Here is a 25,408-nt window from a genome sequence, read left to right on the forward strand (position 1 = left end):
CTTCTATCTACTCCTCAACCAGACCACCTAGAGACTTCGGGTTTTCGGCATTATGTTAAGGAAGGTCTAATCTCGGGAACGCACAAAAAAAATCCAGGAAAAGATTTACTATCTTAGTGTTGTGATCCCATGAGGTGAGAAAATTGCGCTAAAACACTCAACGAGTTTTTATTACTTGTTTAATTAACACATTTAACAGGATTGTTTTTCAAAGCTGATACATTTTCCCTTTATTTTTTTGTTTTTATTTTTCCCATTTTATATCTTTTATTATTATTATCAGACACCACATGACTGAAATGTTGTCACTGCATTTTTATAGTACATTTCAGGTAAGCAATGCTTTATTAAATGATAGATAAATATTAATTTAATGGGATTATTACTTTATTATAAATACATTAAGTGTTTATTTAGATTTGTATGCAAAATGTTTTCACTTGTTCTGTATATCAGTTTTAATAAAAACGTATGGCTAAAACTCAAATTTTTCAAACAAATCAAATTATGCTTATCAGAGTCAGAGTCTTTTTTACTCCTTCTGGCCATATTATTGATTGTGAAATAAAATGCAATAAAAGTTATTTACAGTTAACATAACTGTATCATACCTGCAAACTCCAGACTTCAAAATTTTCTTCAAAAATTTTATTGGAATCAGCAGTTCAGAGTGTCCCGGAAATTTAAAATAGAACTACATTGCAGCAACATTATAATGAAATGACACCAACGTCTATGGTAACATAAAATAACTATGATTTAAAAGGTTAAATAAAACAAGTTTTGACCAAAAATAATAATATTTTTTTCCAGAATGGAAAAATTTGCCAAAAGGTGACGGATTTGCAGGTATGGTTTACGCAACATACAGTCTGTCTGCAACTGAAAATACCATGTTAAAAAGTTAGTTTTGCAATGCAAGTAAAAAAAAAAAAAAAAAGACACTTCAGCATAAGAACCATGTCAGCTCACATCTTTTACTGATGCACATTAATGATTTTTTTTTTACAAAATACATATATGGAAGTCCTAGAGCCTCTGCATTCAGAAGTGCAGTGAGAACGAGGCTCATGTTCGAAAGCAAAACAAGAGGCAGAAGAAACGTGCCGAAAGCTTGAGATTTTTTAAATTAACTACATACAACTCTATCTCACAGTATATGAACATTAAACATGTATCATAAAACAGCAATAAAATAGGCTTCTTGATAGAAAAAAATATTTTTTTTAATAATTTCTTAATAGTGAAGATTAGCCCTATCTATCGAACAACTGAAGAGCTGCAACAACCTTACTTTCTCCAAATGCTGTCGGGGTCAAACACGGGCCTCCTCAGCTTTTTAGAAGAGCATTTCTGTCTCTAGAGCTTGGCTACGGCAAGGACAAAGAAGACAATTCATAAAAGTACAGCCGAGAAGTGCAAAAATAGCTTATTAAATCCGTGGGGCTTTTGATAAAATGTTGACAGCAGTAAGCTACATTAAATGAAAGTGTATTGAACCAGAATGCAAGGCAGGGCTCTGAACAGCTGCGAAAGTGAGATCCTTGGCGTTTCGCTATGAGCTCTGCATCTCCAACAAAAGACACACTCATCGGCACTGAACTGTGACAACTGGAACTCGCACGTATATTGCAGAAGTTACTTTCGTAAAGCACCAGGTAATAAATAGGCTTGTACAAAACGACTCTCAAAGACACACTGAATTCATTATGTTCCAAATAATGTACATTATTCAGGGTCTCAACTGCACAATTTATGCCAGTGTAGATCTTTAAAAAAGGAGATCCGCGTCCGTAAAGTGCGATGGCACCGCCGGGCGCTAAAATACGGGTAGAAACAGCACCCTGAATTAAGTCAAATAAATTAATGCAATTTGATAAAATTCGATATTTTTATGAAATGGAGATTACAAATATTCTGTATCAAACGAATGTGATTGAGAGCGACTTGATGAACAGAGTGATGATGTGTTTGTGGCACAGTTTCACAGAGCTGAGGTTAAAAGGGCATCGAAGCTGCGTTCTCTGAGAAAGACACTGAAACGCCCTGCCTCGACTCAGGTGTGGGACGCCACTGGCATTGGCAGGGTGTGTGCTCGAGTCGGCTGGTGGTTTCAGGTGATGAAGGCCGTGTCGTCGCTGGCTACTCCATGATGGCTCGGTAGATGACGGGTTCGATATAGTCCCCTCTGTACCTGGAGTTGATCACTCGCTGTCTCTTGCTCTCCTGAACCTTCTTCTCTCCAAACATCCCGTCAAAGCGCATGTCCGATGCCTTGGACTGAATCACACACACATGAAAATCAAGCACGTTTCTACAAACGTCTTCGTTAAAGAGTTAAAAGCCATGAACCAATCAGTTACGAGGTGAATCACAACATTACAAACTTTGATTTGAAGCAAACTAGTATTTGAAAATCTAATAAAAAGACTGCGGCTGTGTCCGAAATCGGCACTATTTGAGGGAACGGCCGTTTGTAGTGGTGTCCGAAGCCCTAGTGGATCTTATCGAGTGCACTCATTCAATCCCACAGTGCACCAAAATGAGTTTATAACCGATGTACGAATACCCATAATGCACTGTGACAGTCGTGCGCCAAATGAATTCCCACGTCTGTAACTGAATCATCCATCCATCCATTTTCCAAACCGCTGGTCCAATGTGGGTACGGCGTAATATCATACAGGTTCCTAAATTGATTATTAGATTGTTTAATTAAGTTTACACATGCCTGTTTCCATGACAGAGCTCAAGATAAATCTTTTCATTACTACTGGAGCTGCCAGTTTGCTAAGTTTCAAATGATTATCAAACAGCAAGCACAAACTATGTCGTTTTCATTCACTCCTTCAAGTGGATTATACTAGTGGAGTAATGTAGGGGACAGTGAATAGTATAATCAAATTAAAAACAATTAAAATATGGCATATGACAAACACAAATCTCCTAGCGATTCCATCATTTGCTGCACATTGGAGTGGGCGTTCGCTCTTTTGTCATGATTTGCTCACCGCAACTCTCTGATTGGTGGAATTTTCTGTACAGCATCACGAGTTATGCATTAACCACAAATTCAGCTGTTAAACACACTTATATACGGGTGACGGCTTCAACAGAAGCATATACCATCGATCAAAACCCTCGCAGCTCATAGCTGGTCGGTCTTTAAAAGTTTATTTTTGAAAAATCAATTTCCTTACGGAGAAAATTAACAATTGATAGAGGTTTTACTTCTGGAACCTGACTGTTGAATATTATATATGCTGAAGATTTTGAATTATTGCTGATTTTGAATAATACAAGCTCAACGACTATTAAGTACTATTGTCACGTCACAATTCTTTTTGTATTTTGGCATTTTAACTTGCAATAATCCTTAACATATCGGGCTCACCAGACGGGATTTGACCCTCTTGGGCAGCTCTTCATCTAGGGTGTAGACGTCATCTCTCTTAGTAGTCAGCTGCGACCCGTCCTCAAACTCCACCTGAGGAGAAGCAGTGATTAACTAAACGCAGTCACAGGAACCTCTGCTTGAACTCTTCTCTGACAGTTACCTGGTACATCTGAATGACATGAGCTGCCACGAATTTGGCTCCATAGACAAGACCATCCGTCCATCGGACCTGAACCACTTCACCCTGCGGTGGCGGACCCAGCTGAGCACAGTCTCGGTTCTACACAAAAACATTCATATACCAGAATATGTAATATCGTAGTCATAATTAGACAAAACACACACAACGGTTTAAAGGTTTGGAGTCAGTACTTTTTTCTTTTTAAAAAAAATAAATAATATTTTTTATTCAGAATGGACGCATTCAATTGACCAAAAGTTACAGTAAAAACAATCATAATGTTACAAAAGATTTCCATTTCAAATAAATGCTGTTCTTTTCAACTTTCAATTCATCAAAAGCCCTATTCGCACGGGATTAGTATTACCTAGGGACCTCCGGTAATTTGTAATAATCGCAGAGGTCGTCTGTGATTTTTATCCCGTGCGAATCTGCCATGTCTGTAAAAATGTCTGTAAAAATTCCCCCGAAAATTCCCTACCGTATTTTGGCCAACACATGGGTCCTCTGATAATACCAGTCCCGTGCGAATCCCCATGTCTGTGATTTGGGCTGTTTTTCTGTGAGCCTATCGTTTCCTAAAGAACGTAACCATTATGGGCCGTTTAACAGTCCATTTTACGTCTGTATTAAAACTATATTAACAATAAAATATCTCGATATGCTCTACTCCAATCCGATTATGGTTTTTCTCCAATAAAAACTATTAAGTCCTGCGAAAGAGAAAACAAACTACAGTAAAGACGTGATCCGGAAGCTCAACTCGGACCGTTGTCATGGAAACGTCAAATTAAGTATTTTGGCGCAACATGGAAGCTCTTTTGGAAAGTTTGGACGCTTTTTGTGGTAGTGTAACTTAGTAGTCTGTATCGTGGAGCATTTCTTTGTCTCACACGGCCTCTAAAGACGTCTATCCTGTAAGTATCTCAAGAAATCAAAGTGTGAAAGAGTAAAAATTATATAAAATGAAATAAACCAAATAAAATGAATAGAAAAACAAGCCTATCACGACGTTTCGGTATTCATAATACCTTCTTCAGGCAGGCTTGTTGTAAATATGGACAAAGAATAAAAGAAAAAGAAGATATATTATATATTTATACAATACTATGATATTCTATAATATATTTCTCTAATAAATTGGTTTTAAATAAGTTCTTTTTTTGAATTGCAATACTGCAGCGCGATCTTCGTTTCAGCACGTTCAGCTAGTGAAGTGTGAATGGGTGGGAGCACGCTGTAAAGTCCGTAAACTCGAGGGAATTACGAACATTTATTTGCCCGTGTGAATGAGCCACCAAAAACACAGACGTCAGGGGGTAATTTCTTAATTACAGAGGTCCAGGGGTAAGACTAATCCCGTGCGAATAGGGCTAAAGACTCCTTAAATAGTTTTTACACAATACTAAAAAGCTGTTTTCAACAATTAGCAACAAATCATCATATTAGAATGATTTCTGAAGGATCATGTGACACTGAAGACTGGAGTAATGATGATGAAAAATCAGCTTTGATCACAGGAATAAATTACATTTTAAAACATATTATGATAGAAAATGGTTATTTAAAATTTTAATAATATTTGACAATTTTACAGTTTTCACTGTACGTTTGATCAAATAAATGCAGCCTTGGTGAGCAGAAGAGACTTCTTTCAAAAACATTTAAAAATCTTACTGACACCAAACTTGATCGCTAGTGTATGCTCATCACAGACTTTACAATAACTTTCAAGATTACTTTATTAATTCCATTACTTTTAAGTCGTTAATGTGAGTTTTTCAGGCCTGCAAAACTTCCTGGTTTTCCATGACTTCTAAAATCTAGTTAAAATATTAGTTAAATATTCCCTCACCACAATGTCCTCTGGGAAAAGGTTATCACTGAAGGATCCATCGTCAAAGTTGACCTCATAAAAGGTCTCTTTTGTCAGCTGTATGACTTCACACTGGTAGTAGCGTCCGTTTTTGTGTTTGCAGATGACCTTCTGACCCACGCTGAGCTCTCGCATGGCTGCTTTATTACGCTGCAGAGGAGAGACACACATCAGAGGTCGGGCCCAATCAAATACCTTGTATTTCTTCCCAAATTCCGTGATATTTTTTATTTCTTCCAAATTCTGTTTTTTTCTGTTGTCATTTTCCTAGGTTCCATCATTTAAATTTCTCAGTAATTTGTTTTAATGACTGATCCTGGCATCGACATAAAATGATGTTCACTGACAGAGGGTCGATGCTTTTCAGAATAAAATAAATATACTATTTATATCAGGGGTGAATTATCAAAAGCAATGGTGGGTGGAGTTTGGGTGCAGATAATGATAATGATCACTGTCATAAAAACATTACTCTTTAATTAAGGTTTAGAGCACAGGTGTCAAACTCAGTTCCTGGAGGGCCATAGCCCTACATAGTTTAGTTCCAGCCCTGCTTCAACACACACACACACACACACACCTGCAGTTTTCAAATAGGACTTGATTAGCTGATCAGGTGTGTTTAATTATGGTTGAAGCTAAACTCTGCAGGCCCTCCAGGAACTGAGTTTGACACCCCTGGTTTAGAGAAAGAAAAATACTGACATAATCTGTTATTCTATAATGTATTTAAACACTTATGTCCTGCTTAAAAATGTCAAAAAAAGGAAACGGGAAGTGACTATTGGTCAACTTGAAGCAGCCACGTCTCTCTACAGAGCAGTCGTGTGGAATTGCAGAACTTTAGAGTTTCAGAGCTCAATACCTCTGATTGCACCGGGCCTTTGTGGCGGCAACAGGTGACGTAGACGACGAAGGGCCAGTTGTCCGGGTGCATGATGACGCCGGCGGCCTGAGCGCAGGTCGGGTGGTAGGAGGTGGGGCAGCGACCATGAGAACACTGCACACAACACCCCGACGTTTTCTTCATCCGCCGTTTGCAGTAGTAGCACTTCTAAAAGCAGATACACAGGAAGAGCTCACAGGAAGTCAGTTCAGAGGAAGTGAGTCAGGAGGAAAAGGGCCCCAAGTGCAGATATAAATAACACTGTCTGCTTATACCACAGCCATTACAGTAAAGGTCAACATCTTGAAGTCACAAACCGTGCCAAAATGTGTCATGGTCTCGCATGAAGGATGTGGGGCATGATTTAAGACAGGTCAAGTTGTTGATTGATGGAGGTTTAGCGTGAAACCACATCACTGAGAAGTGAAATGTTGCTGTTTCCACACAGAAACTCACCAGTTTGAACCTCTGTAAGGGAATGCCGCTGAGATCCACGGGTGATCGTTCAGCGATGTTCACAAAGCGAGCCTCTAGCACTGCCACCGCACACAGGACATGAACCCATCTGTGCATGGAGACACGTGTCAGGAACCAGCGCTGATCATTTATACAACATTAACAGATGCTGAAAAGAACAGCAGGATGAATCTCAAAAAAAACCTCTCAAGAACATGTCCAAGTCACATTTCACCTCAGAATCAAAACATAAAAATAAGCAATTCTATTTTGCATTTTGGAAAATCATTTCTTTTTTGGACCACTTACAGTGGGACATTATTATAGTTTGGAAGTTTTACTTTTGAGTTTTTACCATTATTTTCAGTGATGGTTCAATAATTTTTAATCTCACTGATTACTGTAAAAAAGTAAATAATAATATATACATCAGTGAGATTAAAAATTATAGAATAAAAATTATATATGTATATTAATTATCAATTAAAGAAAAAACACTTAAGCAAAAGTCTGGTCCCAAAGTTTTTATACATTTTACTGGTAGTCACTGTATGAAGAATTTTTGGGTATAATATGTCACAGTTTACTTTATTTTGCTCTCCTCACTTACATAAATGAACTATAGTGTCCTGATCACACACTAGTAAAAAATATCAAATTGAATCTGGTGTCTGAATAATTTTTGGTTTGGCTGTATATAGCAGAGTATTTGTAGTACAGTAATAAACATCATGTATTATAATGATTAAGTTAAATTGCCCATGGTATAACAAATACTTCTGTATATACTGAGATATAAATAATTTTACTTGAGCAAATATCATGTCTTATTTCTTTCTTCTGAGACGTTCTTGAGAAGTTTTGTGAAACTCACCTGGTAAGACACATTATTCCTGTAATCTCAAACCAGAGTTGTGTAATAAGAGAAGTTGCATGGAAACAAAAGGTTCTTGTTGGTCTAAAGCGCACAAAAACACAGGAACTCTAGGAATTCAAGAGCTAATGTAACTTCTCGGTCAGGAGGCATTACCTACTGTACGTAAGTCCTGTTCTCTAGTGGACTTTTGTTTTACTTACTTGCCATTATTGGCTCTGTGTAACGCTCCTCCTCTCAACGAACACAGACAGCAACTCTGTCAAGAATCACAGATTCAAACATCATTGACATCATACTTGTCATTAATCAGAGAGATGAAAGATCAGTATGTGTTTAATGCAGGTGTACAGAGGCCCAAAAAGTATGTGGACACTTAATGTCACATTTAATGTATGAATGTCACTGCATTGGATAAGAAACATCAAAACAAGTGTCATTCATTTTAAAGTAAAATACACTTTTCAAGTAAAACATTTCACAAAAACAATACTAGGTTTGTATACACCTAGTATACATAGCTCGTATTTCAAACAGCCTCAATCTTACAGGAGAAAACGTCAAAGAAAGTTATACGGCTTTTTTACAACAATAAGGACATTATTTCTGGGTGTCCAAGTACTTTTGGGCCACTATATGTTGTAAAGATGTTTATGTGTACCTCAGCGAAGGCGTTGGCTTTACAGCGGGCACATTTCCAGTCTTTGGAAATTCTCAAAGGAGCCACACCGTAACAACCTGGAACAAACAGCGCAAATTAAACCGATTTTTAGAAACACACCCTTTTCTGACAAAGTATGGTCACATCTATGAAGAGACCACCATGGTGCATCCTGGGATGCTTTTCAAACAGTACTGAAGAAGTTCACATGCATGCTGGACATTAGTTCCCTAATAGTTTATATTCTTATTCTTAATTTGAGGCATCATAACTGAAAGAAATTACATTAAAATCCATGTTATAAACTACACTTTCGTTCAAAAGTTTGGGGCCGGTAAGAATTGTTAATGTTTTTGAAAGTCTCTTCTGCTCACCAAGGATGCATTTATTTGATCATAAATACAGTAAATCAGTAATATAGAAAAAATATTATTACAATATAAAATAAGTGTTTTCTATTTGAATATACGTTATTATTCCAGTCTTCAGGGTCACATGATCCTTCTGAAATCATTCTAATATGATGATTTGCTGCTCAAGAAACATTTCTGATTATTATCAATGTTGAAAACAGTGATTTTTTTTCAGGATTCTTTAATAAATAGAAAGTTCAAAAGAACAGCATTCATTTGAAACAGAATCTTTTTTAACATTATAAAATGTCTTTACTGTCACTTTTGATCAATTTAATGCCTCCTTTCTGAATAAAAGAATAATAAAAAGAAAAAAGACACTTGCTGACTCCAAACTTCTGAATGGTCATGTATGAAAAGGGAAGGTCTCCTGTATTGTGAGAGGTCAGCACTCACTGGTGTGCACACGGACACTGCACAGGGAGCAGCTGATGAGCAGGCTGGTGCCGTCCTCCTCCAGGCGAGGTGTGGACGTCTGGACCTCTGCGCTGTCCTCGGTGGTGGTGGTGAAGCATCTCTCAGGAATCAGAGGCTTGGTCCTTATCTGACCCCTGGGCAGCACCACAGCCGGCTCGCTCTCGACCCCTTCAGACTGAACACACACACACACACACACAATGAGTGTCAGACCTTCGTCATACTCCAGTGACAGGAAAGAAATTAGTGCTGGGCGGTATGACCAAAAATCCATATCATTGTATTTTTCAAAATTATAACAGTTTCACGGTATCTGACGGTTTTATTATTTTTTCAAGCATGACTGGGTGTAAACTACATTTTCTACTGATTGAGAGAGGAAATACTGCAGTAGATTGACTTATAATGCCCTATTTTACTGTCATGAGTGAATATTGTAGAAAAATTCCACACTAGTATTAAAGGCACACTATGCAAGATTTTTACCCTAATATAACAACTTCGAAACCATTTCGATGGTAAACAAACTCGTAGTAGGGCGAATCATCCCGATAGCAATGCGACAGCAATGCAGGTTTGAGGTGGCGCCCCGACAAATCTTGTGAGAAGCACAACTTGCTTTACGGCACGACGTCACATTCATCAACATATGAAGCAGCCTTTATGGAAGACACTAGCACGCATTTCAGACGTGAATCATGGCAGAGTCGACGAAGAAAACGAAGAAAGCACGGTCGGAAGAGTGCAGAGACAGCTCTGCGTGGTATTTACGACAGTAACGTTAAATAAAAGTACTCCACAGTGACTCTAGGGGGCGCTGTTTGACAAACAGAAACTGCATAGTGTGCCTTTAATACAGGTTTGCAAGGCTGTTTACAAAGAGTTGCCAGCAGGAGGCGCTGTAGGAGCGACAGGAACAGCGGTTTCCCCGATAACGTCTGTACACAAAGCAGCGCAGCACTCATAAACGCTGCTTTATCAAGAAAGATTCAATTGAAATAACATCGAAACTTTTCTAAAGACCGTCAGTTCACTTCACCGGCGTTTTGACTTTGAAACGTGCAGTGCTCATGTTTGTTCAACGATGTCAAAGCCTTTCGGAAAATCTATTTGTGGTTGGCAGAGATGATATAGTGAACCAATATGGGAAACACTGTAATATGAGAAAATTTGAGATTTTCTTCGAGAGACATCATGGCTTGCAAATGAGCGAAGCATGGCAGTTGCTCAGTGTTTGGATGTACAAATGAACACAAAAGTATTTTTTTAGTTCCTTCATCCGAGCCTCTGAAGAACCAGTGGGTTATGTGAATTTCTGATGTGTAATTGTTCAAGTTCAGACAGATAATCTTTCTCTCAAAGTCGTTCAATACTGTTTATGCATCAGTAAATCAAGCCAGTGGCTAAAATATCAACTTCACGTCGTTTCTCTTAGTAGGATGAAAATAATCTTACTTAAACTGTGATTAAAATATATACAGAAAGCGATCAAAGAGCAATCCCTTTCCAGTCGCCCAAGCTGTCAATCACACAGCGCGAGTTTATCTGGACACTTGCCAAAACTCGTTATGAAATCAATGACGCTGTTACGCTGCACAACGAAGCTCTTACTGTACTTACCTCATGTTTGCATTGGTGAAATCATTAGTGAGAGTGCAGAAACTGCTGCAATGATAACATCTTCATTCACGCGATCAACAGGCTGTCACCTGCTCAATGCTCATCACTGCAACCTTTTATGTGATGGGAACAGGGGCGTAGTTTGTGGGGGGGTTAGGGGGGTTATCTCCCCCCCAATATTTGAATCTATGCATTACAACCCCCCCAATATTTATACCATGATCACAATATCAGGAGGCATACCCAAACTTCAACCCCCCCAATGTTCAAACCAAATCTACGCCCTTGGATGGGAATAGATCTAAATACTTAAAAACTTCTCACGATTCGTTAATCTCGATAGCTGTAATAGTAAAAACGTATAATAGCTGTAATAGTAAAAGTATTCGAGAGAGTTCCACATGTAATGCTATTTCATATGCAAGCATGTCAGCCAATCACAGCAGTGGGCGTTTACACTGAAGTCTCACAGCAGACACGCCCCTTCAAACAGAGCGTTCAAATCAGAGGCTAAAATCAGGCTAGGAAAAATGCCTTTTATTTCTAAATTATTACAACTTTTGATCTAAAAACATACTAACATTATAAGGGCACCCCAGGAAACATTCTAAAATAATAAAATAATCCATGTCATGGGACCTTTAACCTATCCATCTTCCCCGTCATGCTAAGCTGTGCCCTCACCACAGTGCAACAGTGCAAAGCGACCCCTCTCAAACAGTGTCGCGCCGCGCTTCCAACGTTGTTAAAGCGACATACACCGGTATTGCGGTATATTAAAAAGTCATATCATAACAAAAATAAACAGTATGAACCGGTATACCGCCCAGCACTAAAAGAAATCAAGGCAGATGTCTGAAACAGGCCACCGTACCCGTTGATGAGCCTGAAAGATCATGCACACAGCGCAGTATGGAGGCAGCAGACCCATCTCTCTGTTGTACTCTCGCTCTCTCTCTGGATTATACGGTCTGTTCTGCCACAGCTGGGTCAAAGGTCGCGCCCAGGCCTCCCCGTCGAGCCCGTCCTCCTCTGATGCAGCCTGATCCTGCAGCTCTGCACATGCACACACAATCACAGCATTCTTCATTCACAGGATGCTTTTATACAGCGGTACTTTTAGCAACTTTGGTTACACTTTATTTTAAGGTGCCTGTGTTACAGTGTAACTATACATTTAAGGGTAACACCTTATTTTACAGTGTCCTTGTTACATATCTTACATGTACTTACCATAGTAATAACAGTAAATTATGCATAATTACATGCAACTAACCCTCAGCCAAATCCTAATCCTACCCTAAACCTACAGTAAGTACATGTAGTTAATAAATGTATACTCAGTACTTAAATGTATAATTACAATGTAACAGTGACACCTTAAAATAAAGTGTAACCCTGAGTAATATTAAGTAACTACATGTACTTACTATAGGGCTAGGGTAGGATTAGGATTTGGTTGAGGGATAGTTGCAGTAATTATGCACAACTGTACACATGGGCGTCAGTTTGGTTTGAAATGTGCTGAGGACAGAGACGCATTCAGAAGTGCTGGGAACAATGACACATTCATTTATTTTTTTCTCTTTCGCGCAGGTCATGTTTTGAAAGAGATGTCCTGTAGCTTACTAATGTAAATAAATAAAAATGTATACAAAAATGTGATGATGGCTGACTCGTTTTATGAAGAAGAAAGCCTTAAGTATTCAAAAAGCATTAGACACATGACCCACTATTCTGCTTCATAAGTAGGCCTACCATGTTGACAATATATGATGTGGTTTAATGTACCTAAACTCTTTCTCTCTCATATTACTCCGCATAACCACTGAAAACGGTCAAAAAAAAATATCGGTATATAATAATAATACCAATTATTATGGATTTTATCTGACAGCAAGCGTTTCTGCTTCACATTTTCAGCAGGGCAGCGGAGCGGCTGTGGGTTGACTCCCCACGGTTCTCATGGGGTTTATATGTAAGTCCTAACGTAACGACCTGCAGTGTTATGAACAGCTAAAACAACAAAAAAACACCGTCCCCACCAAAATCAACGCCTATGACTGTACATAAAGCATTCATATAGTGACTGTAATATGGTGACTGTATGGTGTTTGTAATAAGTACTTTAATGAGCTCATTGTTTCTTTCTTAAATTAATACATGATATTAGCTAACCTCATGATCTGCATTATCTTAGAATTATACATTTCTGAAATATGGACATTACTCGGACACCTCTGATAACAGATCACTCTAAATTGTAATGTAGACTAGACATGCATTTTCTGTGAAGCTGCTTTGAAACGAAATGTATTGTAAAAAGTGCAATACAAATAAATGTGATTTGACTTCGTGAAGAGTCAGACTCTGTGGAACATTTCGACATTGCTCTGTTTGAGAAGGACAAAATAGCAACCACAACTCAACCAGTGGTGTCATGAGTTCAGGGCAGGACTGTCGGTTTGCACAATGCGCAGATGTTTGCCATTCTGTTTGGTGGTGCTAGTGCGCAGAAATTACACACTTCGCACACTTGCAACGTATTTCAGACTGAACCGATTTTTCAGAGGAAAATAGCATGGGACTCTATGCACAGCTGGTTCTGCATTTAACTGCACATGGAACTCATCACTAAAATATGTTTTAATTAGGGCTGTTGATTTAATGCAGTAATTTCATTCATTAGTTATGGGAAAAACAACATGTTAATGTGATTAACGCATTTAACACATCCGCCCTGCCCCAGACCTACGTAGGTTATCTTACGTTTCATACAGTTGCAGGGAAACAGGGAAAACAGGGAAACAGGGAAAGCCTATAATTCAAGACATTAGAATAACCCTAAAATCCAAGATATTGTGGCCAAAAATGCCCCTGTATGAGTTTTTTGCCTCATATTTATATCATATGATATAGTTAAGCAATATCACACGAGTAACGGGTATCACAAATGTCAGATTTTATACAACAGCTCAATAAATCCAAAGTTACAAAGTACTCATTAAGACATTTACTGCCACCTACTGGCAGTTTTAGATTCTTATTTAAAGTATTTTATTAAAAACATTTTTTTATATTTTTGGGCATAGTTCACGTTAAAGTTTGTCATCATTTACTCACTTGTGTTGTTTCAAAACTGTATGACTTTCTTTCTTTTGTGGAACATAAAAGATACTTTGAAGAATGTTGGTAAGCAAACATTTTTTGTCTGTAAATATATCTAAAAACCAATTCAGATGCAGCTTCTGAAAAAAAGGCCATTGTAGCTTAAAATTTTATGTGTAATGCATTTTATGTTGAATCACATAAAATATTTTTCTAAAGCTACTTTTTGTAATGTCTATTTGATGCTTTTCTCATTTAACACAATACTGACTTGAATAGAATAAAATGATCTTTTAGGGGAATGTGCGATTTATTTGTAATTAATTAACCTGCACATAATGTAATTAACTAAATTGCAATTGCTTGACAGTCCTAGTTTTAATATACTAAAATCATATATTTGCTATCTTTATAATACTATTATAATATAATTAATTATGATAGGAAGTTATGACAGAAAGAGTTTTGTATTTCCACCGCTCGCTATGGGAGAATACGTTAGCAGAAGCTCGTGTAACACTGATATTTTAGTAGAAATACATAGACAGTCGACTGATTGGTTGAAAAGTGGCCCATTACAGTAATGACAGATCACACATTAGTGTTATCTTAGCATTATTATAGTATAAATAAAATATAGTATTTATTAATATTTTGAATTAGATTTTCAGTATTAATTTTTATTTTAGTTTAACATTTACTAATTTTATTATGTGCTTTTGTCATTTTATTAGATTTATTGTTTTTTTTACTATTTCTATTTACCTTTAATTTTTTTTTACATTTTTTTTTTAGCTTTGGTTTTAGTAATTTTAGTACTTCAACTTGAAATTATTTTATTTCAGTTACTTGCCAAGGCAAAAATGTGTAATTTTCCTTTTAAGTTTTTAAGTTTACGGTTATTCATTCAGCTTTATTTCACTTTCGGAATATGATTTTTAATAGTTTTTCTTCTAGTTAACATGCACACTGACCTTCATCACTGATGCTGTCCTTCATCAGAGGATGATGCCTGGGGAGTCTGGGAAGTCTGTGCTGAGCTTCCACTGGACGTTCATCTTCTTTCTGCAGGATGACACACACACACACTCATTATACACAGCAGAGCGCACAAACCCCCTAGTGAATTATGATGGAACTGCAGGGGGGTTGTGATTTGGTGACAGAAATACCAGTCAAATGTGGGGGAAAAAACTAAAATGTATAAAATAAAAATGTACAAATAATAATTCAGAACAGTTTTTTTTAAAACAATAAATACACTAAGCACATAAACCTGCATCATCTCCACAGCTAAATGCACTGAAATGCATTTGAGCATTTCAATTAAATTATTACTCTCTCTTTTCAGCATAAACTTTCCTTTCCATGTAAATTGGGCTTATTATTTTGTTATATTGCCTGGAGCAATTAACGTCACGCTACTACTAATCATGAAAGCGGGTACTCAGACTTTTATTAAGAGAGATGTTTTAATTGATGACAGCAGTAATTCATCAGATGAGGAAGAGCGCTGTAAGCGGGCTCATATCCAGACATGTGAGTAGTAGATTGCAGTTACATCATTTTAAATAGCCGGGACTGTGCTAGCGGAGAGACGCGGTACAGCGCCAGGATCGTTTGCTAGCACGAGGTAGTAAAAGCATTCAAGAAGGAGAGTTTCGTGCTGCACTATTTTGTGGGTGTGTTTGCACTGCTAACTGATTTGCATAATATAGTGCTGCAGGAATGAGTCCTAAAACCTGGAAACAAGTTCAGGTTCCAACTTCCCAAAGTCAGTGGGTTTTTGGTTAAATGGCTGAAATACGGCTTGTGGTTAAACACAACCTCAAAATATTTCACATTTTATTCTGCGTCATAAAATACATCAGTAATACCCAGTCGTGATCGTTTTAAAGGGGTGGTTGATTATGATTTCACTTTTCTAACTTTAGTTAGTGTGTAATGTTGCTGTTTGAGCATAAACAACATCTGCAAAGTTACAACGCTCAAAGTTCAAAGCAAAGGGAGATATTTTCTTTTAAAGAAATCGCTTTTTAAGGACTACAACAAACGGCTGGTAGGGACTACACCACATTCCTCCAGGGTTAGTGACATCACTAACCCTAGAATTTACATAAACCCCGCCCCCGGGAACGTGATTTATAGATTGTCAAAACAGAATATGCTAATCAATGATTAGAAGATAACTACACATAAGCTACATAAATTCATCAACTAACCATTCAGAAATGTCCTGTTGCTTCTACATGTTGTCACTTCTTCTTGAGTCTCTCCATCATTGTCTGACTCCGGTTTGAACATAAAAGGCTAAAAGTTTTTGAAATTTTCAGTGCGTGTCTGTGTGAGGTAATCGAAGCTGCTAAGGAGGAGCTGTTGAAGCTCCGCCCTCTGTGCCGGGAGCAGCAGCTCATTTGCACTTAAAGGGACAGACACAAAACGGTGTGTTTTTGCTCACCCTCAAAAAGTGACAATTTTAACATGCTATATAAAAATATCTGTGGGGTATTTTGAGCTAAAACTTCACATACACACTCTGGGGACATCAGAGATGTATTTACAAAAGGGCATTATACACCTCCTTTAAGCTTTTCCTTGTCTTGAAAAAGGCGGTTGCTAACAAGTGGCTAAATGAGACTACAGAGGTTGTCCGAGACACTCATCTATTCACTTGTTCACTTTTACAGCTAGTTTATAAATCACACTCTTGCAAACTATTCTAACTCAAACTTTTTATTTTTAAATAAAGACTGAAAGAGTCTGAAGATTAATGCTGGTGACGTTGAAGTCATGTGACCGTGGTGTAGTTTGTTTATAGACAAACTCTAGCTTTTTACTTCTGCCGATTGTATTTAGGCTTCAAAATTCATAACAGTTATGTTCATTTGTGAAGGTTATCATGATGAACGGTACCCTGGTAATCCAGAGTTCTCGCGAGAGCAACGTTGAATTTGCTCAGCGAGTTACTCTGGTGTCGAGTAATGATGCTCATTAAATATGCCCCTCTATCTGAGCTGCACCAATCACATCGGGTTATCTGATATAGGCGGGCCAGAGGCGAGATGACGACACCGCTGCGACGTCGAAGTCATTAGTAAACATTGTAAGATGGCTATGGATGAACACCAGTTGTTTGAAACGGCTTTGGCCGCTACAATGTACGAGTTAGACTTTTTATCTAAAAGAGGAACAGAAGACGCCGCTCGAATCGTTCCTTTGCAAGAAGGGCGTTTTTGCTGTTTTGCCGACCGGATACGGCAAGAGTCTAATCTACCAGTTAGCTATTAGCTAAGCGATAACTTGTGATTGGTCGTAGTGTTATCCAATTGCGTGCAGTGAGATTTTCAAATGCATGCTTGGTGCCGCCCCTCGAGCGGGCATATTTTCATTAGTCGACGCCAGACCATTAATCTTTCAGATTTAGGTCTGGATTTCCAGGCTAGATGAACGGAACATGTAAGAATAATTAAACACCTTTATTGTTCACAGAGCTTATTTCCTGCAAAAATCCAAAAGCTAATGGAAAAACCCTTTTGGTTTTTTGATAAGGGAAGCAGGGTGATGCTAATTTCTGGGTTGGTCTACAAAATGACGTCATCAGCGCGGCAGTCAATCCCTTTAATGAATCAGGTGATTAAACAACAGAGACAGACGGCATCATACGCACCTTACAGTCCTCTTGGGAATCGCTATCAGAGTCGCTGTCTCTGTAACTCTCATGCCGAATGCGTGGCTCGGGATCGCTGTAATCTCCTTTAGCGTAGCTGTGGACGTGCAGCACCTCGGCAGGGCTCAGCGTTCTCTGGAAGATGTGCTGGACTGCGGGCGGACACACCGGACTACCGCCCACTGACGCCGATTCTGCTAGCGTAGGATTGATGGCGCTGCTGCTGGATTCTGTGGTGACATGATGTGTGACGGTGGAGTTAATGCTGGGCTTATGTTTAGGGCTGTTGATTGGTTCTGATTGGACATCACAGGTGGGGGCGGAGTTAATGCCGGGCTCATATGGACCAGGGCTGATGGTGTTTATAGTGCTGTTGCTGGGTTCTGATTGGGCATCACAAGTGGGGGCGGAGTTAATGCCAGACTCATATGGATCAGGGCTGATGGTGTTTATAATGCTGTTGCTGGGTTCTGATTGGACATCACAGGTGGGGGCGGAGTTAATGCCGGGTTCACACAGATTTGGGCTGATGGTGTTTATAATGCTGTTGCTGGGTTCTGATTGGGCATCACAAGTGGGGGCGGAGTTAATGCCGGACTCATATGGACCAGGGCTGATGGTGTTTATATTGCTGTTGCTGGGTTCTGATTGGGCATCACAAGTGGGGGCGGAGTTAATGCCAGACTCATATGGACCAGGGCTGATGGTGTTTATAATGCTGTTGCTGGGTTCTGATTGGACATCACAGGTGGGGGCGGAGTTAATGCCGGGCTCATATGGACCAGGGCTGATGGTGTTTATATTGCTGTTGCTGGGTTCTGATTGGGCATCACAGGTGGGGGCGGAGTTAATGCCGGGCTCATATGGATCAGGGCTGATGGTGTTTATAATGCTGTTGCTGGGTTCTGATTGGACATCACAGGTGGGGGCGGAGTTAATGCCGGGCTCATATGGATCAGGGCTGATGGTGTTTATATTGCTGTTGCTGGGTTCTGATTGGATATCACAGGTGGGGGCGGAGTTAATGCCGGGCTCATATGACCTAGGGCTGATGGTGTTTATATTGCTGTTGCTGGGTTCTGATTGGGCATCACAGGTGGGGGCGGAGTTAATGCTGGGCTCATATGGATCAGGGCTGATGGTGGTTATAATGCTGTTGCTGGGTTCTGATTGGGCATCACAGGTGGGGGCGGAGTTAATAGTGGGTTCACACAAACTTGGGCTGATGGTGTTTATAGTGCTGTTGCTGGGTTCTGATTGGGCATCACAGGTGGGGGCGGAGTTAATGCCGGGTTCACACAGACTTGGGCTGATGGTGTTTATAATGCTGTTGCTGGGTTCTGATTGGACATCACAGGTGGGGGCGGAGTTAATGCCGGGCTCACATGGACCAGGGCTGATGGTGTTTATAGTGCTGTTGCTGGGTTCTGTGATGTCATCACAGGTGGGGGCAGAGTTAATGCTGTGTTGAGAGGAGATGCTGCTGGTTACAGATACGAGGGGTGTGACGTCAGCGGCAGAGATGTCACTGGAACAGGAATGGGGTGTGACGTCACTCGGCTGAGCATCAATGATGCTAACAGTTGTCAGATCAGTGTTTGGAGTGATGTCATCAGGTATGGTCTGGACATCACAGCTTTGAGTGACATGTCCAGACTGAGAGGCATCACTGCGCGGAGCCACATCATCACCGATGCTGTTTGTGGATTGTGAGGATGAGGTGACGGTGACATCGCTGGGATCAGAAGGAGTGATGTCATCTCTTTGCTGCATTGTGACGTCACTGCTGGAGGTGGGGTTTGATGGCGAGAGCTCCGCCTCCATGCAGGGAGGGGCTTGATTCTCTTCCTGCTGTGGAGGGGGCGTGTCTGTCTCCATGGTCTCCTCAGCTTTAACATCACCTGCAGAAACACACATTGGTCAGTTTAGTATTTGTATTACAGCATCGCCAGGTATCACATGCTGTATATGAGGCTCTACCTGGGTCAGCGGAGATGGATTGTTCCTTCTCGTCGCCCGTCTCAGTCTGGCTGAGTTTGGCTTTCTTTTTCTCAACTTCCTCCTCTTCTACCTTCACTTGATTGTCATCTTTTGCTTCATTGCCAGTGCTGGGTCTGAGCCGCTTCTGCCCCACGTTCTGCTTTGGACTGCTTCTGTATGAAGAGAAGGGAGATCAGAGATCAATATACACTTTAGTGGGTCGAAATTCTAATTATTGTGTAGTTTTCAGTCCCACTTTATATTAAGTGGCTTTAAGCACTGTGTACTTGCATCGAAAAGTTAGTTGTAAGTTGAAACACTTTTGCTGCTATTGAGGTGCGATACGGGTAAGGTTAGGGAAAGGTGTGGTGGTATGGGTAGGTTTAAGGATGGGTTAAGGTGTAAGGGAAGGGTCAACAGTGTAATTACAAATGTAATTACATTAATTAATTACAGCTGTAATTACATGCAGGTATTTTTACAAAATAAGTACAATGTATGTACACAATAAGTCCATTGTATCGCATTATTAATTTCAATGTTAGTACATAGTTGTTAAAGCCACTTAACCCCCTGGGGTCGGCAGTATCGCCGGCGATACCAGCTCACTTTTTTTCTTATCAGTAAAAAAGAGTCTAAATAGTCTGTTGATTTTGATTTTACATGTAAGTTTTATACATCAATCAAAACGCTTAAATGTCTTCTTTTATTTGTGTACACTCATAATAAAAACAAAATGTTGTGTTTTTCGTAAAATAAAGAAAATAAACATGATGCGCGTTTTGTCGTCTCTCTCAATGAGAAACTCATTCTGAAACACGACAGAAAATGACCTGTAACTCGGCGAATGTTTGTCACACAGACTTGAAACGCATGTCTATACAACGCTTGGTGTCTCTATTTTTAAAGTATGTAAATTATATAAAAAACAAATATTCTCTGTTTAAGTAATCTGTATGAAAGCAGCGGCATGTACAGTTTCTCAAACGCTTCCTCATTAACTCTAATGTGACCACGCCCACGCGCGCACGTCGCACGAGCGATTGACATGCAAATGATCCACGCAGCAGAACGCAGACCTGTAAACGCCCTCATCACCTCAAAACAAAGCATTAGAGACTTCGGTAATCGGTAACTTACTCCTCTGCTTTTCATCGAGTTTAGAAGACTGTTGTGTGCTGTGCTGTGCTGTTTCACTTGGATTTACCACTTACCTTACCTTCTTAAGATGAGAAGATTTTTAAGGTAAGACATGTTAAACTGGTGGTGCCAGATTAAAATGTATGTTATGAAATGAGATTGAAGTAAAAACATGAACTAAGCCTAATATCGTACATGTATATGTATCTATAAAGAGACAACATGTTGAAATGTGAACTAGACTGGTAGGCAATACATGTCTGACACAAGGATGTTTTTATATTCTATAATAAAACACAGCATGATAAAAGTAGGCTAGTATGAGTATATACTATGGTGAATATTATAATGTTTAGAACCGTGTTTACTGTTAAATACTGTGTTTATGGATATCTGCTGAAACATAGATGTATAACAATAATTAGTTTAATAGTTTTGAGCGGCTTGATCGCTTCAGTAAATGTTATCTGCACGCGTTTGGAAAGCAAAATGCGCCAAACAATCGGCATCCTTTTTTTTTTACTCCAAATGTTTATTTTCGTTATGACATTATGAAATGAGATTGAAGTAACATATGATTATCAATATATGTTTCACTAGTGCAGTGAAGTGTTGAAGTGTTCCTTTTTAACGATTTATAGGCTATTGTTATTATTATTTTATGCAGCACAGTAGGCTACATAGCTTATGCCTACAAGGCACAACAAACCTGGTGTTCATTTTATATATATACTGTATATATGTGTGTGTGTGTGTGTGTGTGTGTGTGTGTGTGTGTGTGTGTGTGTGTGTTCTGTACATTTTAAAAAGCAATTTTAACCTGAAAAATCTAAAATGTATTCCCCAAATCATGTTTGTGGATATCTGCTCAAACGTAGATATATGGTAACCATAATGTTTTATATTTGAGCGCGATTGCGTTTGAATGTATCATATTTTGGATCGCGATCGCGTTTGAAAAGCAAAACGCACCAAACGGCTTCATGTTTTTACTATTATCTCATTTCATATCATCATAACGAATGGAAACATTTGAAGTAACATGATAATCAATATATTTTTCTCTAGCTTAGTTGTTACTGAAATCTTTTGGAAGATTTATAGGCTGCTATAGGTTATTGTTATTATTATTTTATCCAGCACTGCACATAGCCTATGCCTACAAGGCACAACAAACCTGGTGTTCATTATATTATATATTGTTGGAAACATTTGTGTGTGTGTGTGTATTCTGTGAATTTTAAAAAGCAATTTTAACCAGAAAAATGTAACATTTATTCCCAAAATCGTGCAGGCCTTTCTCTTGATATCAGTATGTTCACTTTTTTTTTCTTTCTTTCAGGGCCCAGATGCCACTGAGTCCTGCTGACTTCAACATTCACATGAGTCTCTGTACATGAACATGGTAAAGTGAAAATCAAACACCTTGGAAATGAAAGGTATGTACAATGTTTTTAGGAATGGCACAAAGGTCTTTGTCTTTGGATCATTGTTTTCAATAAGTGCTTTTTTGTCATTTGTTGTGTATTTTTGGATTATGTTGTGTTGTAAATAAATCCAAACAATCTAAAAGCCATTCTTTTTTAAATCTCCTCATTCTTTGTGCAAGGTTGCTCAGAATGACAGGGCCTGATAGCTCCTAATAGGGCCATTAGGGGAGGGTCTTTGTCTTTCTCAGGTGTGAAAAGCTTACATATTAATGAGCTCCCGCATAAAGCTTTCTCACACAAAACACGTCGTAACATTTTTAAATCAATATATTGTCTTATCTGAATGAGCAGTCAGGGTGATTTTCACATAGTTTTAGAGCAAATATTCTAGGCTACGTCATACAATTTTCAAAAGTCTTGTGAAGAAATAATCAGTATGGGTTTCATGGCCTTATTTCAGTGAGAATTTTTTTTTGTATTTTCACAAACCACGCATAAATGTCATTATCTCAAAACTACAAACTTTTACATACATGCTGCTGATATATTATTGTAGCAGAGTTTGTGCTGAATACAGTGTAATTAGACTTTAGCCATGAAAATGTCACAAGTAACAGAAATAACCACAAATGTCAGAGCATGTCAGAACACCTCCAGGGCCCAGAAAACAGCTCAGACCCCAGAGGGTTAATATAAAGTGGGACCTAGTTTTCTAGTAAGGTACCATATCTTCTAGCATAACCTTCAACAGTGTTTACTTCATATCAGTGTTTATATACTATAATAGTATTAATTTAAGGGGTCATGACATGGATTTTATAAACTTATTTTAATATGTTCCTTGAGGTTCACTTCTAATATTAATAAAGTTAGTAAAGTTTATTTCTACACACCTGTTGATTTGCTCTGAAGTGCTGCTAGGTTCTTCATCACTAACAGGCTTTTTCTCCTCTACCTCCAGCTCTCCTTTCTCTACTTCTGTTTTCTCCTTTCCGCCATCGGTCTCTCTTTTCACCTCCTTCCCAGACAATGTTTCTGTGTTGTCCCGCTTCTCTTTCCCATCCGTGTCAGCTTTCTGCTCCTCTCCAGGCTCCGCTTCTCCTCTCTCCTCTTTGCTATCGCTGAGCTCTCCCTTCTCGTTCTCTGTCAGAAGCTCTGACATCACTGGCGTGGTCTTTGAGTGGTCAATGGGAGTATTGTCCTTTCCTGCTTTCCAAAGTTTATAACGTTCTGGTTGAAACTTGCGAACAAACAAATCCATGGATATCTTCACCATGTCCTTCCGGCAGGAACACTGAGAAAGAGACACGTCAACAATCAAAAACATACTTGCGGTTCCATTCTTAAAGGCACACTATGCAGTTTCTGTTTTTGTTAAACAGCGACCCCTAGAGTCTCTGTGGAGTGCTTGTATTTTACGTTACTGTCGTAAATACCACTCACGCAGAGCCATCTCTGCACTCTTCCGACCGCGCTTTCTTCGTCGACTCTGCCATGATTCACGTCTGAAATGCGTGCTAGTGTCTTCCATAGAGGCTGCTCCATATGTTGTCGATGTATGTGACATCGTGCCGTAAAGCAAGTCGTGATTCTCATGAGATTTGTCGGGGCGCCACCTCTCAAACCTGCATTGCTATCGGGATGATTCGCCCAACTACGAGTTCGTTTACCATTGGAATGATTTCGAAGCTGTTATATTAAGGTACAAATCTTGCATAGTGTGCCTTTAAGATCCAAAAATGAGGTTAAAAAACACGTACCAATGTTGCCAGCTTGCCGTAATCTATCCAGCGCTGGGATGCGAAGTTGGTGGATTCGGCACAGTTGAAGCCATGGTTAAACCCAGCGTGATATCCAAATGGGAAGGTCACAATAAACTGACCTGCTTCCTGTGTGACCTAATGAATGAAGCAGAAAGAAGTCAAATCATGAGATTAAAATCAAGCATGAGATCACAAGATGATAAAAATAAGGTAACTAACCTTCTCAAAGGGTATTCCATACTTCCTCAGAATTGACGGTGAAATTAAAGTCATTTTGTGTCGCAAGAAGGCTTCACAACTTTGGGCGCTTCCAGGAAAAAATCCTGCATGAATGAAAACGAGAAGAGTTCTGAGTAAAGGAGCCGCTGAAGGAGAGGAGGAACTAATTATATGTGTTTAAAAGACCACTGTACCTTTAGCAAGACGCTCCAATCTTTTCCCGTGCTCTGGAGGAACAACATACCTGCAGAAGACCAAGTAATAATCTCGTTAGGATGGTGTGAATATTAATAGGGTCTGTAAGCTTTTATAATGTTTTTAAAAGAAGTCTCTTCTGCTCACCAAGGCTGCATTTATTTGATCAAAAAATACAGTAAAAACAGTAATATTGTGAAATATTAATACAATTTAAGTACAATGTTGAATATATTGTAAAATGTAATGTATTCCGCTGAATTTTCAGCATCATTACTCCAGTCTTCCGTGTCACATGATCCTTCAGAAATCATACTAATATGATGATTTGCTGCTCAAGAAACATTTCTGATGATCATCAATGGAGTTTAAATTTGAAAACTGATTTTTTTTTCTTCTCAGGATTATTTGGTGTAATAGAAAGTTCAAAAGAAAAAGTTCTTTGAAATAAAAATCTTTTGCAATGTTAAAAATGTCTTTACTGTCACTTCGCTTCAACTGAATGCATCCTTGCTGAATAAAAGTAATAATTTCTTTTAAAAACATTTGAATGGTAGTGTATACGAACAAATGCTTCTTATGAGCTATATTTCCAGTTCCCCATGGGTAAATGCACACATTAAACACGAGTTGAGACAGTACCAGGACTTGGGTTCTCCAAAGTGAAGGTAGTTAATGCTGTAGAGATCCATGTCCTCTGTGTGCCAGGCAAATGTGCTCTTCCACATCCCGAAATAAAGATATGGAGTGTTTACTCCTTTGATAGTGATTCCACTCTCTCTCTCCACAGTGTCCAAAATAGTGTTGAGACGACCAATATTCCACTCCGTCACGTCCTGTATACAGTCACATATATGTGCAATCATTGAATAACACTATTATGACACTGTGTGCACGGGTTGTAACTGAAATATAGTAGTGAAGAATATTTTACTCACTGGATCATAGAGGGTTCCACTGACATCTGCTCCATATAATGGTGGATTGAATGTTAAATTCTTCCAATATTTCCTCTCCAGTTCATCAAAATCAGCATATATGGGATTACAGAACCTGGAGTTGAGTTACAGAATCGTTTTATTAAACAGTGATACGACATTATCAATGCTTTACTTTTATATTAAT

General features: G+C 38.9%; 1 protein-coding gene and 1 long non-coding RNA gene across 3 annotated transcripts in view; one reads left to right on the forward strand and one right to left on the reverse strand.

The window, feature by feature from the left end:
• On the forward strand, positions 1-6,927 carry LOC311092267. The gene is made up of 4 exons (XR_014608221.1): positions 1-134; positions 284-332; positions 5,558-5,630; positions 6,789-6,927. It is a non-coding gene; the product is annotated as an uncharacterized lncRNA (long non-coding RNA).
• kdm4aa (lysine (K)-specific demethylase 4A-a) overlaps positions 964-25,408 on the reverse strand; it is a 27,442-nt gene continuing 2,997 nt past the window's right edge. Inside the window, exons 4-22 of one of the 2 annotated variants that reach the window (XM_084128829.1) lie at positions 25,222-25,336; positions 24,926-25,119; positions 24,283-24,332; positions 24,089-24,192; positions 23,867-24,004; positions 23,000-23,400; positions 19,537-19,706; positions 17,557-19,457; positions 14,864-14,954; positions 11,656-11,837; positions 9,141-9,336; positions 8,332-8,408; positions 7,874-7,929; positions 6,797-6,905; positions 6,320-6,508; positions 5,434-5,604; positions 3,558-3,677; positions 3,395-3,487; positions 964-2,280 (exon numbers count right to left, since the gene is read on the reverse strand). In XM_084128829.1, coding sequence (XP_083984955.1) covers positions 2,143-2,280; positions 3,395-3,487; positions 3,558-3,677; positions 5,434-5,604; positions 6,320-6,508; positions 6,797-6,905; positions 7,874-7,929; positions 8,332-8,408; positions 9,141-9,336; positions 11,656-11,837; positions 14,864-14,954; positions 17,557-19,457; positions 19,537-19,706; positions 23,000-23,400; positions 23,867-24,004; positions 24,089-24,192; positions 24,283-24,332; positions 24,926-25,119; positions 25,222-25,336 — 4,495 coding nt within the window. In that variant the 3' untranslated portion in view covers positions 964-2,142. Of the gene's footprint in view, positions 2,281-3,394; positions 3,488-3,557; positions 3,678-5,433; positions 5,605-6,319; positions 6,509-6,796; positions 6,906-7,873; positions 7,930-8,331; positions 8,409-9,140; positions 9,337-11,655; positions 11,838-14,863; positions 14,955-17,556; positions 19,458-19,536; positions 19,710-22,999; positions 23,401-23,866; positions 24,005-24,088; positions 24,193-24,282; positions 24,333-24,925; positions 25,120-25,221; positions 25,337-25,408 lie in introns of both variants that reach the window. The other variant, XM_084128828.1, reaches the window with a different exon arrangement.

The sequence above is a fragment of the Abramis brama genome, assembly GCF_963993115.1.
Source record: "Abramis brama genome assembly, chromosome: 11".
Taxonomy (NCBI): Eukaryota; Metazoa; Chordata; class Actinopteri; order Cypriniformes; family Leuciscidae; genus Abramis; species Abramis brama.